Source organism: Nycticebus coucang, chromosome 20 (genome assembly GCF_027406575.1).
Source record: "Nycticebus coucang isolate mNycCou1 chromosome 20, mNycCou1.pri, whole genome shotgun sequence".
In the NCBI taxonomy this organism is placed as follows: Eukaryota; Metazoa; Chordata; class Mammalia; order Primates; family Lorisidae; genus Nycticebus; species Nycticebus coucang.
In genome coordinates this window covers 36472207-36488086 of record NC_069799.1, presented here as the reverse complement: position 1 = coordinate 36488086, position 15880 = coordinate 36472207, and the positions used below count along the sequence as shown (strand labels likewise).

The window sequence follows — 15880 nt, the reverse complement described above, 5'->3', positions numbered from 1 at the left end:
AAGATCTCCAGTTCTTTAGTGTACACATTAAAACTTTAGAGGTACCATTTAACTCACCATGACATTTTTTTTTTTTTTTTGAGACAAGAGTCTCACTATGTGGCCTTCAATAGAGTGCAGTGGCATCACAGCTCACAGCAACCTCAAACTCTTGGGCTCAAGTTATTCTCTTGCCTCAGCCGCCCAAGTAGCTGAGACTACAGGTACTCACCACAATGCCCGGCTATTTTTTATTGTATATGTCGTTGTTTAGCTGGCCCTGGTTAGAATCCACCAGCCTCAGTGTCTGTGACTGGCACCGTAACCACTGTGCTACTGTCAAGTCCTGGCTATTTCTCTTGTAGTTATCATTGTTGTTTGGCAGGCCCGGGCCAGGTTCTAACCCTCCAGCCCTGGTGTATGTGGCTGGCGTCCTAGCTGCTGAACTGCAGGTGCCGAGCCTCACCATGACATTTTCATATAAGAAACGTACACGACTTACACTACATGATGTAAATAAGGCACAAAATTATACATGCCACTATTGGTGGCCTTTCATTTCTATTGTGTCAACCAAAAAAAGTGTAGTGTGTCCACTGGTTTGGTGGGTGTTATGCCGTCCCCTTTCCTCCGTGCTAGACAACACATGATGGAATATGTCTCTTCTATACTTACCTTATTAGGTAACTCCAGTCTTTCATATAAGTCAGAATAAGTTCTCTTCACTCATGTAACTAAAAGTGAAATTCAGTCTCCCTCTGGCTTCTTGGTAAATATGTTTGTTTTTCAGGAACTGTTGACATTCAAGGACGTATCTATAGAGTTCTCTATGGATGAGTGGGCCTGCCTGGGCCCTGCTCAGCAGACTTTGTATCGGGACGTCATGTTGGAGAACTACGGACACCTGGTCTTCCTCGGTGAGGATAACTGAAATACACAGTTCCTGGTCTACACTACACAATTCATATTCTCTCTTTGTAAAAGGTTTTTATTCAGTTTCTCTTTGACTGCACGAGCATCATTTTCTTGTTTCTAAGGACAATTTAGGGATATCATGGTATAGAAAAGAAAATACCAGAGATGGTTTATTTTGGCATTAATCTTAGCCTTTTTTTGGATGATTTATATTCTTCACTAGATTAATGGTAATTTCAGAAATTTAGTGGCATAGATTCTAGCACCAAATTTTATTTCCGTATAACTGGGTGGTGGAGTTAAAAATCCTCCAACTTTAAATACTTTTTAAAGATTCTAAAGTTTCTGTAAGGAACATTTATTTGGGGGTTATTCTTTCTGGATGTTCTAAAGTGTTCTTTTGTCTACTTTAGCAAGGTAATAGATTACCACTTGAAGAATTTCCATAAGAGTCCTCTTCCTTTTTTCTAATACAACAGGTCTTACTCTCTCTAAGCCTGACTTCATCGCCTGTCTGGAGCAAAGCAGAGAACCCTGGAAGGTGAAGACACACCAGACAGTAGTCAAGCCCCCAGGTAGGTTAGAGTGAATGAAGCAGGTAACACTGGTCGGAGGTCCAAAGGTCAAGGAGGAAACCACGCTGTATAATATGATTCAGGAAACTCAGATTAAAATATTGGGAATGGTTTCTGAGAGTCCTGGGTTTCTTTCTCTTGTTCTTACATAAGGGTACTTCTGTACTGTTACTATTTTTTTTTTTTTTAATTTTTATTTCCTTATTGACACAGCGTCTCTCTTTCTTGCCTCACAGTAGAGTGACCTGGCATCAGCCTTGCACAGAGCAACCTGAAGCTGCTGGGTTCAAGTGATTATTCTCTCTCAGCCTCCCAAATACCTGGGACTACATGTTTTTCTCCAGAATGTCTGGCTAATGGATTTTCTATTATTTAGTAAAGAGGGGGTCTCACACTTCCTCAGGCTGGTCTTGAACTTGTGAGCTGAAGCAATCCTCCCAGCTTGGCTTCCCAGGGTGCTAGGTTTACAGTTGTGAGCCACTATGCCTGTCTAGTTAGTCCTTAATTTCCAGATGGACTTTACTTTTCAATGATATTACTTCTAGGTTATAGTGAAAACAAAAGAACTTTTTATAGCTGGAATGTGACCGCAGGATGTGACTTCTCTTCCATTGCTTTTAAATTTTTTTTTAAATATTCTTTAGACTGGGTGTGGTGGCTCACATCTGGAATCCTAGCACTCTGGGACCCAAGGATGATTGCCATAGCTCAGGCATGTGAGACCAGCGTAAACAAGAGTAAGACCCTGTCTGTACTAAAAATAGAAAAATTAGCTGGGCATTGGAGTGGTGGCTTCCCCCAGCTGGGTTTGGGTAGGTGGGGGTGAGGCTGGAGAAGTGCTTGAACACAGGAGTTTGAGGTTGCTGTGACTTAGGCTGATCCTATGATACTTTAGCCTGGGCAACAGAGTGAGCCTGTGTCTGGAAAAAAGCTTGTTTTCCTTTAGCATCATATCCAGAATAAGTACGTGAAGTGGTGATATTAGTATTTGGTTCAGAAATTTCATGAACAGCACAAAGAGTTGTTATATGTTATCTGCTTTATACTTGTTTATAGAATGACGTTTTCAGAGAAAATTATGCACAAATTATAGTCAGTAATTTTATCAAAACACTAAGAATCTCCCTAAATGTAAGAAAATCTAATGTTATTTAACTTCAAAATTTTCTTTTTATATGGACTGTCATGAATAATTTAATTTCTTTGTGCTCTAATTGCCAGCCTTAATACATTATAGGTATCTATTCTCTGTATTTCCTTTTTTTGTTTCTTTTTTTGAGGCAGAGTCATGTGCCATGGCATTATAGCTCAAGCAGCCGTAAACTCTTTGCCTTAAGCAATCCTCTTTCTTCAGCCTCCCAAGTAGCTGGGACTATAGGCCGCCTCCACTTCTGTTGGCCAGTTTTGCAATTTTTGCTAGTCTTGAACTCCTGAGCTCAAACAGTCTACCTGCCTTGGCCTCCCTGGGTGTTAGGATAAGAGGCCCCATATCCAGTAGTTACATTTCTTTTTTTTTTTTTTTTGTAGAGACAGAGTCTCACTGTACCGCCCTTGGGTAGAGTGCCGTGGCATCACACGGCTCACAGCAACCTCTTAACTCTCGGGCTTACTCGATTCTCTTGCCTCAGCCTCCCGAGCAGCTGGGACTACAGGCGCCCGCCACAACGCACGGCTATTTTTTGGTTGCAGTTTGGCCGGGGCTGGGCCTGAACCCGCCACCCTCGGCATATGGGACCGGCGCCCTACTCACTGAGCCACAGGCGCCGCCCAGTAGTTACATTTCTTAAATATACCATGTCATTAGGGAGTTTAGGGAATTCCTGAGAATATATTAATGTCTCTGTTGTTACAAAATAACTCTTTTTTTATAATTACCTCTGGATTAGGATGTGCTTATTCATACATACATACACACACACACACACACATACACGCAGCAGAACCTCTTTAAGTTGACCACCCGAGGGACTGTAATCAAACATGTCAACATACAGAGGTGATTATCATAAGGGACTAGGCCTGCTGTACCAATACACACATGTGGTGCGTGTCTGGTCTATGAGCATCAGGTCAACTTAAGGAGGTGGTCAATGTACGGAGATGGCCAACTATGAAGGTTCTAGTGTTAAATAGTTATATAAACACATACACACAATACCTAGATCTGCAGGCCTGTCTCCATGGTCATGAGTGTGCATCTTCCTCCAGGTCTCTGTGGGTAGAACCACTCCCAGATCATGGGTAGGAGAAGTTGGAGGTGACCACATAGTCACTTCAGAATTCTCAGTGGGACCAAGTGGAGTAGGCCATTCTCCAGGCAGTAACCAAGACCAGGGTTTGTTAGTTTGCAAGTAAATGATGCTAATCCTTCTCTAAATGACCCCTCTTGAGAACATTAGGAGAATTTCACAGCCTTCTCCCTGGATCCTAAAGCTGTCCTAAAACCACTTTCTGTGGGATGGTGTCTCACTATATTGCCTAGGCTTGTCAAACTGTTGGACTGATGTGATGCTCTCACCTCAGCTTCTAAGTAGGTGAGATGACAGGTGTGAGTCACTGTGCTCAGGTGTCATTAAAACATTTTTCTTTGTAGATGGCTCCCTCAAATTTGTTACCATGGGGGGGCAGACATGAACATGGGACTTCTATTCTACCGTCTTGCTGATTTTACTGTCTCTGTATATGTTTTCACATTCCATTTTATTCTGTATCCAATTTTCTGTAATTTTAGATTTAAATATTCAGAACTATGTGTTAGAATTTCAACTTATGTAACAAATAATTTAGATAATGAGTAGGCATTCCATATGTATTAAAAAGCTCACTTTAAAGTTCTAGTTTACTTTGGGCAAAAAGACAATCAAGCGAATTGTCATCACTTTCCTCCACCTGTATCTAAATTATATTTTAATTTTTCCCAAGTGCTTATTTTACATAGTATGAATTATCACATTCTACAAAGTTCATATTTTTTATTTGGAAATGTAAGGCTTTTGATTGCCTCTAAAGGGTGAATTAAGCCTATTCAGGTTTTGTGAAAATAGCAACATATTGATAACATAATAAAACTATCTTTATTGTTTTGAAATGTGTATTTATTAACATTTTCTAATAAGTACCTCATATTGACAAATTGTACATTATCCATCAAAGTTTATTGCCATATCCTACATAAAATATTCAATATAACTGTTCTCAGTCAATAAAGTATTAACTAATATTAAGAAAAAAATGTGCTTTGGATCAATCCACAGTCACAGTGGAAATTGTAATTATCTAGAAAAGAAAATATTTTTTTTTTTTTTTTTTTTGGGACAGTCTCACTGTGTTACCCTCATTAGACTCATTTGGCGTCATAGCTCATAGCAACCTCAAACTCTTGGGCTTAAGTGATTCTCTTGCCTCATACTCCCAAGTAGCTGGACTACAGGTTCCCGCTATAATGCCTGGCGATTTTTTTGTTGCAGTTGTCATTGTTGTTTAGCAGGCCTGGGTGGGGTTCAGACCCGCCAGCCCCAGTATAGGTGGCTTGGTCCCTACTCACTGTCCTAGAAAAGAGAATTTTTCTTTGAGTTGGAGCCTCAGTCTGTTGGCTGGGCTAGAATGCTGTAGCATAGTTCCAGCTTCAAACAACTTCCAAACCTGGGTTAAAGCAATCCTCCTGTCTCAGCCTCCCAAATAGTTGGATCTACAGATGCCCACCACAACTCCTGGATATAATTTTATTCTTTTAGTGTAGAACGTGGTCTTAGTGTTGCTTGGGTTGGTGTCAAACTTCTGAGTATATATTTTGGATATATGCCCAGATATGAGATCATATCAATATGAGATACTTATTATCAATATGAGGTACTTATTAGAAAATGTTAATAAATACACATTTCAAAACAATAAAGATAGTTTTATTATGTTATCAATATGTTGCTATTTTCACAAAACCTGAATAGGTTTAATTCACCCTTTAGAGGCAATCAAAAGCCTTACATTTCCAAATAAAAAATATGAACTTTGTAGAATATGATAATTCATACTATGTAAAATAAGCACTTGGGAAAAATTAATTTTAGTCTTCTAAGAAACCTTCTTACATTTTAATATTGTCTGCAGCATTTTTCCTCACCAACATTTCAAAAAGTGTCCACTTCCTTTTCCTTGAGACAGAGTCTGACATAGCAGCCCTGTGCTCAAGTGATTCTCAGCTTCCCTAGTAGCTGGGACTACAGGCTTCTACCACCACACCAGGCTATTTTTTAGAAGCGGGGTCTTGCTGTACCTCAGGCTGGTCTCCAACTCCTGAGATCCAGCATCTGCCCACGTCAGCCTCCCAATGTGGTGGGATTACAGGCGTGAGCCACTGGGCTCACCCCCAAAGCGTCCACTTTTTGTATAACCTTTTTTTTTTCAATTGATTTATTTCTATTGTTAAATCAAAGCTGTGTACATTAGTGAAATCAAGGGGTACAATGTGCTGCTTTCATATACAATCTGAAGTATTCTCGTCAAACTGTTTAGTGTAGCCTTCATGGCATGTTCTTAGTTACTGTATGTAAGCATTTATATTCTGCATTTAGTAAGTTTCACCCATACCCATTCTAGGATGCACCATAGATGTGGCCCCACCCATTACCCTCCCTCCACCAAAACCTCCCCCCCCTTCCCCTTCCTTGGCCCTTTCGCCATAGTCTTGTGCAATAGTTGGGTTATAGCCTTCATGTGAAAGCTATCATTTAGCTTCATAGTACAGCTGAGTACATTGGATACTTTTTCTTCCATTCCTGAGATACTTTGCTAAGAAGAATATGTTCCAGCTCCATCCATGTAAACATGAAAGAGGTAAAGTCTCCATCTTTTTTTAAGGCTGCATAATATTCCATGGTATACATGTACCACAATTTGCTAGTCCATTCATGGGTCAATGGGCACTTGGGTTTCTTCCGTGACTTAGCAATTATGAATTGGGCTGCAATAATTGGGCTGTACCAATATCTGGTACACATGTCTTTGTTACATTGTGTCTTTTGGTCTTCTGGGTATAAACCTAGTAAAGGAATTATAGGATCCAATGGCAGGTCTATTTTTAGGTCTCTAAGTATTCTCCAAACATCCTTCCAGAAGGAACGTGTTAGTGGGCATTCCCACCAGCAGTGTAGAAGTGTGGCCTTTCCTCCACATCCACGAAACATCTCTGGTTTTGGGATTTTGTTATGTGGGCTACTCTTACTGGGGTTAGGTGATATCTCAAACTAGTTTTGATTTGCATTTCTCTCATGATTAAGGATGATGAGCTTTTTTTCATGTGTTTGTAGATTGTGCGTCTGTCTTCTTTAGAGAAGTTTCTCTTCAAGTCCCTTGCCCACCCTGAAATGGGGACACGTGTTCTTTTTTTGCTAATACATTTGAGTTCTCTGGATTCTGGTTATTAGACATTTATCAAATATTTTCTCCCATTCTGAGGGCTGTCTGCTTGCTTTACTTACTATGTTCTTGGCTTTGCAGAAGCTTTTTAGTTTGATCAGGTCCCAGTAATGTATTTTTGATACTGCTTCAATTGCCTGGGGAGTCCTCCTCATAAAATATTCACCCAGGCCGATTTCTTCAAGAGTTTTCCCTGCACTTTCTTCAAGTATTTTTATAGTTTCATGTCTTAAGTTTAAATCTTTTGTCCAGTGAGAGACTATCTTAGTTAATGGTGAAAGGTGTGGGTCCAGTTTCAATCTTCTACAGGTTGGTAGCCAGTTTACCCAGCACCATTTGTTAAATAGGGAATCTTTTCCCACTGAATGTTTTTAATTGGCTTGTCAAAGATCAAATAACGGTAAGTAGCTGGATCCATCTCTTGGTTCTCTATTCTGTTCCAGACATCTACTTCTCTGCTTTGTGCCAGTACCATGCTGTTTTGATCACCATGGATTTATAGTACAGTCTCAGGTCTGGTAGCGTGATTCCTCCTGCTTTGTTTTTATTGCTGAGTAATGTTTTGGGTATTCGAGGTTTTTTTCTGATTCCACATAAAACGAAGTATTATTTTTTCAAGATCTTTAAAGTATGACAATGGAGCTTTAATAGGAATTGCATTAAAATTATATATTGCTTTGGGTAGTATGGACATTTTAAAAATGTTGATTCTTTCCGGCCATAAGCATGGTATCTTTTTCCATCTGTTAACATCTTCGGCTATTTCTTTTCCTAGAGTTTCATAGTTCTCTTTGTAGATATCTTTCACATCCTTGTTAGGTATACTACCAAATATTTCATCTTCTTTGGCACTGCTGTGAAAGGAGTACAGTCCTTGACTGTGTGTTCGGCTTGGCTATTGTTCGTATATATAAAGGCTACAGATTTATGGGTGTTGATTTTGTAGCCAGAGACATTGCTGTATTCCTTGATCACTTCTAAAGGTTTTGTAGTAGAATCCCTAGTGTTTTCCAGATATACGATCATATCATCTGCGAAAAGTGAAGGTTTGATCTCTTCTGACCCTATGTGGATAGCCTTGATCGCCTTTTCTTCCCTAATTGTAATGACTAAAACTTCCATGACAATGTTAAAGAGCAGTGGAGACAATGGGGAACCTTGCCTGGTTCCTGATCTAAGGGGAAATGATTTCAATTTAACTCCATTCAATACTATATTGGCTGTGGGTTTGCTGTAGATGGCCTCTATTAGTTTAAAAAATGTCCCTTCTATACCAATTTTCTTAAGTGTTCTGATCCTGAGGGGATGATGGATATTATCAAAAGCTTTTTCTGCATCAATTGAAAGAATCATATGGTCCTTATTTTTTACTTTGTTTATGTGCTGAATTACATTTATAGATTTACGTATATTGAACCAGCTTTTAGACCCTGGGATAAATCTGACTTGGTCATGGTGTATAATTTTTTTGATGTGTTGTTGGATTCTGTTTGTTAGGATCTTATTGAGTATTTTAGCATCAATATTCATTAGTGATATAGGTCTATAATTTTCTTTTCTTGTTGGGTCTTTCCCTGGTTTGGGAATCAAGGTGATGTTTGCTTCATAGAATGTGTTGGGTAATATTCCTTCTTTTTCTGTATTTTGGAAGAGGTTTAGTAGTATAGGTACTAGTTCTTCTTTAAAGGTTTGGTAGAATTCTGACGTAAAGCCGTCTGGTCCTGGGCTTTTCTTTTTAGGGAGATTTTGTATAGTTGATGCTATTTCCGAACTTGATATAGGCCTCTTCAACTTTTCCACTTCGTTCTGGCTAAGCCTTGGTAGGTGGCGTACTTCCAGGTACTTGTCGATTTCTTTCAGATTTTCATATTTCTGAGAGTAGAGTTTCTTGTAGTATTCGTTAAGGATTTTTTGAATTTCTGAGGGGTCTGTTGTTATTTCATCATTACCATTTCTGATTGATGAAATTAGAGCATTTACTCCTTTTTTTCCTGGTTAGGTTGGCCAAGGATTTATCTATTTTATTGATCTTTTAAAAAAAACCAACTTTTGTATTTATTGATCTGTTGTATAATTCTTTTGTTTTCTATTTCATTTAGTTCTGCTCTGATTTTGGTTACTTCTTTTCTTTTGCTGGGTTTGGGGTAGGAGTGTTCTTCCTTCTCCAGTTGCTTGAGATGTCCCATTAAGTTATTAACTTCCTCTCTTTCCGTTTTCTTGAGGAAGGCTTGCAGTGCTATAAATTTCCCTATGAGGACTACCTTTGCAGTATCCCAGAGGTTCTGGTAATTCGTGTCTTGATTGTTGTTTTGTTCCAAAAATTTGGTGATTTCTTTCTTAATCTTGTCTATAACCCATCTATCCTTCAGCATAAGGTTGTTTAGCTTCCATGTTTTTGTATGGGTATGCAGGTTCCTGTTGTTCTTGTGTTCAACTTTTATTCCATGATGGCCTGAGAAGATGCAAGGAATAATTTCTATTTTTTTAAATTTGCTGAGGTTAAATTTATGGCCTAGGATGTGGTCGATTTTGGAGTATGTTCCGTGGGCTGATGAGAAGAATGTGTATCAGTTTTTTTGGGATGAAATGTTCTGTAGATGTCTGTTAAGTCCAGATGTTGAATGGTTAAGTTTAAATCTAAAATTTCTTTGCTTAGCTTCTTTTTGGAGGATCTATCCAGCATTCCTAAAGGGGTTTTAAAATCTCCAACTACTATGGAACTGGAGGAAATCGAGTTGCTCATGTCTGTTAGAGTTTTTCTTATAAATTGAGGTGCCTTGTGGTTGGGTGCATAAATATGAATAATTGAGATCTCAAAAAAAAATAAAATAATTGAGATCTCATCATACTGAGTATTACCTTTAACAAATATGAAGTGTCCATCCTTATCCTTTATTATTTTGGTTGGTTTAAAGCCTATTGCGTCTGCAAACAGGATTGCAACGCCTGCTTTTTTCTGCTTTCCATTTGCCTGGAATATAGATGACCATCCCTTCACCTTGAGTCTATATTTGTCTTTTAATGTAAGATGCAATTCTTGTATGCAGCAGATATCTGACTTGAGTTTTTGTATCCAGTCAGCCAACCTGTGCCTCTTTAGAGGACAATTTAAACCATTCACACTAATTGAGAATATTGATAAGCCTTTTGAGAGACCGGTGGACATTTTTAATCCTTTTGCAACTGTGGAAATTGGAATTTGATCAAAATTTTTTGGGTGGGTTTACTTTTGTGGTGGAGGATTACACTGGTCTTTATGGAGGATAGGTCTAAGAATATAGTGGAGAGCTGGTTTAGTTATGGGAAATTTCTTCAAGATGTGAATGTCATTGAAGTATTTAATTTCTCCGTCATAAATCAAACTCAGTTTAGCTGAGTACAGGATCCTGGATTGAAAGTTATTTTGTTTTAGGAGATTAAAAGTTGATGACCATCCTCTTCTAGCTTGAAAGGTTTCAGCAGAGAGATCTGCAGTTATTCTGATATTCTTCCCCTTGTAGGTAATGGGGTTTTTTCGTCTGGCAGCTTTCAGGATTTTCTCCTTCATATTAACTTCAGTGAAATTGATTATGATGTGTCTGGGGGATGTCTTATTTGGGTTGAGTCATGCTGGAGTTCTGAAACTGTCTGCTATATGAATTTCAGAATCACTTGGCATGTCTGGAAAGTTCTCCTTCATAATCTCATGGGAAAAAGACTCTGTGTCTTGTGAAGCCACTTCGTGGCTTTCAGGGATCCCTATAAGACAAATATTGGTTTTCTTCGAATTATCCCAGAGCTCTCTGAGCGAGTGATCTGTTTTTGCCCTCCATTTCTCTTCCTCTTTGAGAGTTTGGGAGCATTCGAAAACTTTGTCTTCCATGTCAGAAATCCTTTCTTGTGCTTGCTCCATTTTGTTACTGATGGATTCTACTGTGTTTCTCAAATCTTTGAGGGATGCAACTTCTTGTCTCAATGTGTCAAAATCTTTGGTCATTTGGTCTTTGAATCCGTTGAATTCTTGAGATATCTTTTCGATTCTATTTCAATCTTATTTGCTATCCAGATCCTGAGTTTAATTTCTGACATTTCAGATATTTTTTTGTGCATGGGATCTTGTGCTGTGTCTGCCCCATTGATCCTTGGGGGAGTTGATCTACTCTGATTATTCATATTGTCAGAGTTTTTCTGGTGATTTTACCTCATGATTGTTTTTTACCATTGCCTCTGGCCATCCTCAGAGTTGGGGAAGTGTCTCTCCAAGATTAGACTCCAGCGGGATCACTCTGTTGTTGCTGGGTCTTTGTAGGGAGTGACCCTGTGTAGTTCCTCTGGGGCTGCCCCAGCTAGGGAGTTCTGGTTGTGCAAGCAGCTCCAGTGTGTGACACACTCGGATCCAGCAACAGGGCGGGAGGTGTTTCACACGATTCTGGGAGTGCCTGCCGCCCAGTGACTTTGGCACAGAGAGCTCAAGGCTCCAGCAGTCTCTGGCCAGGAGAAGTGCTCTGCTCAGAGGCAGGGAGGGCTCTAGAGGGCACGCGGCTACCAGAGTCCCTGGCCAGATGAGTGGGCTAGTGTGGAGGCTGGGTGGACACAGGAGGGAGCACGCAGTGTTCCGTGGCTCCTGCAGTTCCTGGTGAGGGCATGCAGAGGCCTGGTGGGTGCAGGTTGTGGGTGGGGGGTCATGGCACAGCTCTTATGGAGGTCCGGGCGGTGCCAAGCCCAGGAGTTTGAGGATGGTATGAGCTGTGACGTCATGGCACTCTACCCAGCGTAATAGCCCGAGGCACATGTGTGCCAAAACCGGCTCACTCTGTCCCTCAGGATTAAGGCTGTAAGGCAGCTCAGTCCCAACCTTTAGGCTGCCCAGTCACTAGGTTACTAGTTCCCACCCGATCCTGCTCTTGGATCCTGAGGGCATAGCTTGCTGAGGCAGTTTTCTCACAATGGCTTTCTGCGCCCAGCTCAGTGGCTCAGTCTGGGGCCCCAGACAATGCCCAAAGTTCTCCGCACTCCTGCTCAAGCTCTCCCCAAGGCAGTTCATCTGAGTGCCAAGTCCAAAAACACCAAAACAGTTCACAGGTAAGGCCTTTCTGGTTTGCAATCTCACTGCTGCTTGTACTTACAGCTGCTGGCAGGATTTGGTCGATGAGACACATGCAACCACTTGACAGTTTTCCACTGTTTTTGTCCTCTTGGGGTCCAGAAGTCCCTTGCTCGCTCCCTATATTCTCAAAGGGTAGAGTATGGGCAGATCCCACCAGCCAGAGATGCCTGGAGTCTTATTTCCCCAGACTCACTGTGCCCAGTTGCAGGGAAGCTATTACTCAGCCGCCATCTTTAATCCCTGTATAACCTTTATAAACTTTTTTTAGTGTTCATTGTGAGTATGATGAAACACTTCATTGTGATTTTGCTTTGCATTTCTCCAATAATTAGTAATTTAAGCATCTTTTCAAATCTTTGTTGGTCATTTATTTATATTTCTTCTTTGAAAAATATCAGTGAGCTCCTGCCATCCACCTGGTTCTTCCCCCCAGAGATTTAGGATTGCAGACATGAGCCACTGCTCCACTTCTCTTTTTAACTTTTTGAAGTAGGTCACCTCACATCAGTGAATTTTGTTTGTAGTTTTTACCTCTACAGAATATCCCCAAATTTGCCAGACATGCATCCATAGGGGAAATGGGAATTGTAGCTAAATGTATCACTATTTACAAAATATTCATACCATAATTTTCCATCACGTTTTTTCTGTGTGTTAAAATAAAAATATTAAAAATATAAAATATATCCTCAGTTTCCTAAGTTACTTGGGACACTTTGTACATTATAATGTTGTATGGTAGTATGAATACAGTAGTATGAATACAGTAGTATTCAACTCAACATTAAGAACAAACAAATCAACTGTGTGTGTACTGGCAATTTCATTTTCTTTCTGTTTGTTTACCTATATGTTACTTACTTTTCGTTCACATATAGTACATTTTCTCTCTGTTGCTTCCCAATGTTTATTTTAACCTGTAGGTGAATGCTTATTAAAGCTCTCTTAAATTTAACACATTTGTCAGTGACTTTATAGTGTTTGTATGAATCATTTGTGTAATATGAAGATAATTTTTGAAAGGCCATATTTACTGTATGTACCTTTATTTTTGGTATTTTTGTTTATTTTTTTCTTGTAAAAAACACATAACATTTGGGAGAGCTAACTGGGTTTATTGCTCTCAAAATTTAAATAACTAAAAATCACGTAAATTTGACAATTTAATATTTTTAATTATACAGTTGTGTTAAGCATATTGACATTGCTATGCAAAAATACGTCTCTAGGGCCTGTCCCCATCTCTACCTGTAATCCCAGTATTTTGGGAGGCCCCGCCAGGCAAATTTCCCAAGCTCACGGGTTCCAGACTAGTCTGAGCTACAGCAAGGCCCTGCCTCTAAAAATAGGCTCATGCCTGTAATCTTAGCACTGTGGGAGGCCAAGGTGGGTGGGTTTTCTGAGCTCACAGGTTTGAGATCAGCCTCAGCAACAGCAGGACCCCATCTCCAAAATAAAAGGATGTTGTGGCTGGCACCTAATAGTCCCAGCTACTCTGGAGACTGAGGCAAGAGAATCATTTGGGCACAGGGCGACAAAGTGCGACTCTCTCTAAAAAAAATGAAAAACCAAAATACGTCTCTAGAACGTTTTTATTTTGCACAATTGAAATTCAATATAGGCAAAACTGCTGTCCATTTTCCCTACTGTCTGGTCCTTTATAAACACTACTCTATTTTTCTTCTGTTTCTACAAATGTAACTAATTTCATTATTGCATTTTTTTTCATTTTTGAGACAGCATGTCACTTTGTAACCCTTGGTAGAGTGCAGTGACACCATAGCTCACAGCAACCTCAGTTTCTTGGGCTCAAGCAGTCCTCTTCCTCAGCCTCCCAAGTAGCTGGGTCTAGGCACCCATCATAACACCTGGCTATTCTTAGTGACAGGGTCTCACTCTTGCTTAGGCTGGTCTTGAACTCCTGAGCTCACACAGTCCACCAGATTCAGCCTCTTAGACTGGTAGGATTAGAAGCATGAGACACTGCACCTGGCCTTACTTTCATTATTTTATATAATTTTATTCAAATGTATCTGGTTTTTGGGAGAACCTGTGTTACTTCATTTATGATAATGTTAGGATTTATCTTTATTAGAGATGTTAGAAGATTTCCTGATTGTTAGAAGCTGAGTAACACTCTATTATTTATATATCCTAAATAATATTTCCCCATTTATATTTTGAGGCAGATGTGGGTTTCTTTCACCTAATGAATTATACGAATGATGTTGCAATAAATGTGTGTGCAAATAGCTCTTCATTTGGCTGTGTACATGAGGGTTGTAAATCTGTCCTACATTTTGTTTCATTATGTATTTTATATATATGCAAAATAATAAAAAGGAATTATATGCTTCTAACAAATAAGCCTTTGTATTATTATTTTGTATTCTTTACCTTTTCTGGAAATTTTGACTTAAGGTATATTTTATGAAATAAGACAGGTTTTTTTTGTTTTTTTTTTTTTTTTTTTTTCAGTTTTTGGCCAGGGCCAGGTTTGAACCTGCTACCTCCGGTATATGGGGCCGGCGCCCTACTCCTTGAGCCACAGGCGCCACCCCATAAGAGAGGTTTTGCCTCAAAATATTTTGTGCCCTGGCTGGGCATAGGGGCATATATTTATACTGCTAGCAATCTGGAAGGCTGAGATGAGAGGATGTCTTGAGCTCAGCAGCTGGAGACCAGCCTGAGTAAGAGCAACACCCCATCTCTACTAAAAATAGAAGATAAAATTACCTGACTGTCATTACAGACACCATTAGTCCGTGCTTCTCAGAAGGCTGATTCAGGAGGATTGCTTGAACCCAGGAGTTTCAGGTTGCTGTGAGGTAGGCTGATGCCATGACATTGTATCCTGGGCAACAGGGTGAGACTCTGTCTCAACACATGTGTGTGTATATACACATACAGACACACACATGTATTTACATATACATATCTTATTATTATAATCTCCTTTGCTCTGTTTTGATGAATATTTCAATTAAATATCTTTCTCTCCGGCAATTTTTTTGTTTTCTTTTGTTTAGACAAGAGTCTCACTATGTCCTACGTAGAGTGCGATGGCTGTAGAGTGCGGTGGCATCACAGCTCACAGCAACCTCAAACTGTTGGGCTTAAGCGATTCTTTTGCCTCAGCCTCCCAAGTAGCTGGGTCTACAGGCACCCGCCACAACGCCCTGCTATCTTTTTGGTTGTAGTTGTCATTATTGTTTGGCAGGCCCCTGGCCAGGTTCAAACCCACCAGCCCCGGTTTGTGTGGCTGATACCCTCGTCTCTGAGCTACAGCCGCTGAGACTCTGTCCTGTAATGTTTTATTCCATTTTTATCATTACTTGTAAGATGAGTATCATTTAGATAGTATATAGATGGATCTTGTTTTTTTTATTTTTTAAATCCCTATCTTTATTTAGTGTCTGTCATTTGATTGTGACATTTAGTCCATGAATATTTACATAATTTTTGAAAGAGAGTATTTACTGTTGAGAACTTATTACCTGTTCCCTTAGATTCTTGCATCTGTTTTCCCCTTTCTATCTTCATTTCTGTCTCATTGATATGTGTCGTAACATGCATTGTGTTTTTTTATTATTTGACTGTGTGATTATAGGTATTTTTATTGTAGCTACCATAGCAATTACACATTTTCAAAATATATTTTAAACTGGTAACAACAGCTATTATTAGTTTTTATTTTTAACTGTTCCTTTTTTTACATGTGTTCTCAATTATTTTATTGAAGTCAGCGATTACATCTTGTTATATTGTATGTGTAGACCCATCATTGTACATGTAGTCCCAAAGTTTAGTGCTTTCTGTTTTTGTCTTTGAACTCTTAAGTATGATTAAAAATGTTTCGTGCACCATCATTATAACAATGCAGCATTTCACATAGGTGTACTTAGTTATC

The 15880-nt window shown here is 39.5% G+C and overlaps 2 protein-coding genes across 3 annotated transcripts in view; both read left to right on the top strand.

Annotated features, from left to right (window-relative positions):
- Positions 1–15880, top strand: part of LOC128572817 (zinc finger protein 726-like) — a 255683-nt gene that overhangs the window by 104995 nt on the left and 134808 nt on the right. The gene's annotated exons all lie outside the window — the stretch shown is intronic.
- Positions 1–15880, top strand: part of LOC128572811 (zinc finger protein 595-like) — a 240244-nt gene that overhangs the window by 215759 nt on the left and 8605 nt on the right. Inside the window, exons 2-3 of one of the 2 annotated variants that reach the window (XM_053572920.1) lie at positions 770–896; positions 1374–1469. In XM_053572920.1, coding sequence (XP_053428895.1) covers positions 770–896; positions 1374–1469 — 223 coding nt within the window. The remainder of the gene's footprint in view (positions 1–769; positions 897–1373; positions 1470–15880) is intronic. The other variant, XM_053572921.1, reaches the window with a different exon arrangement.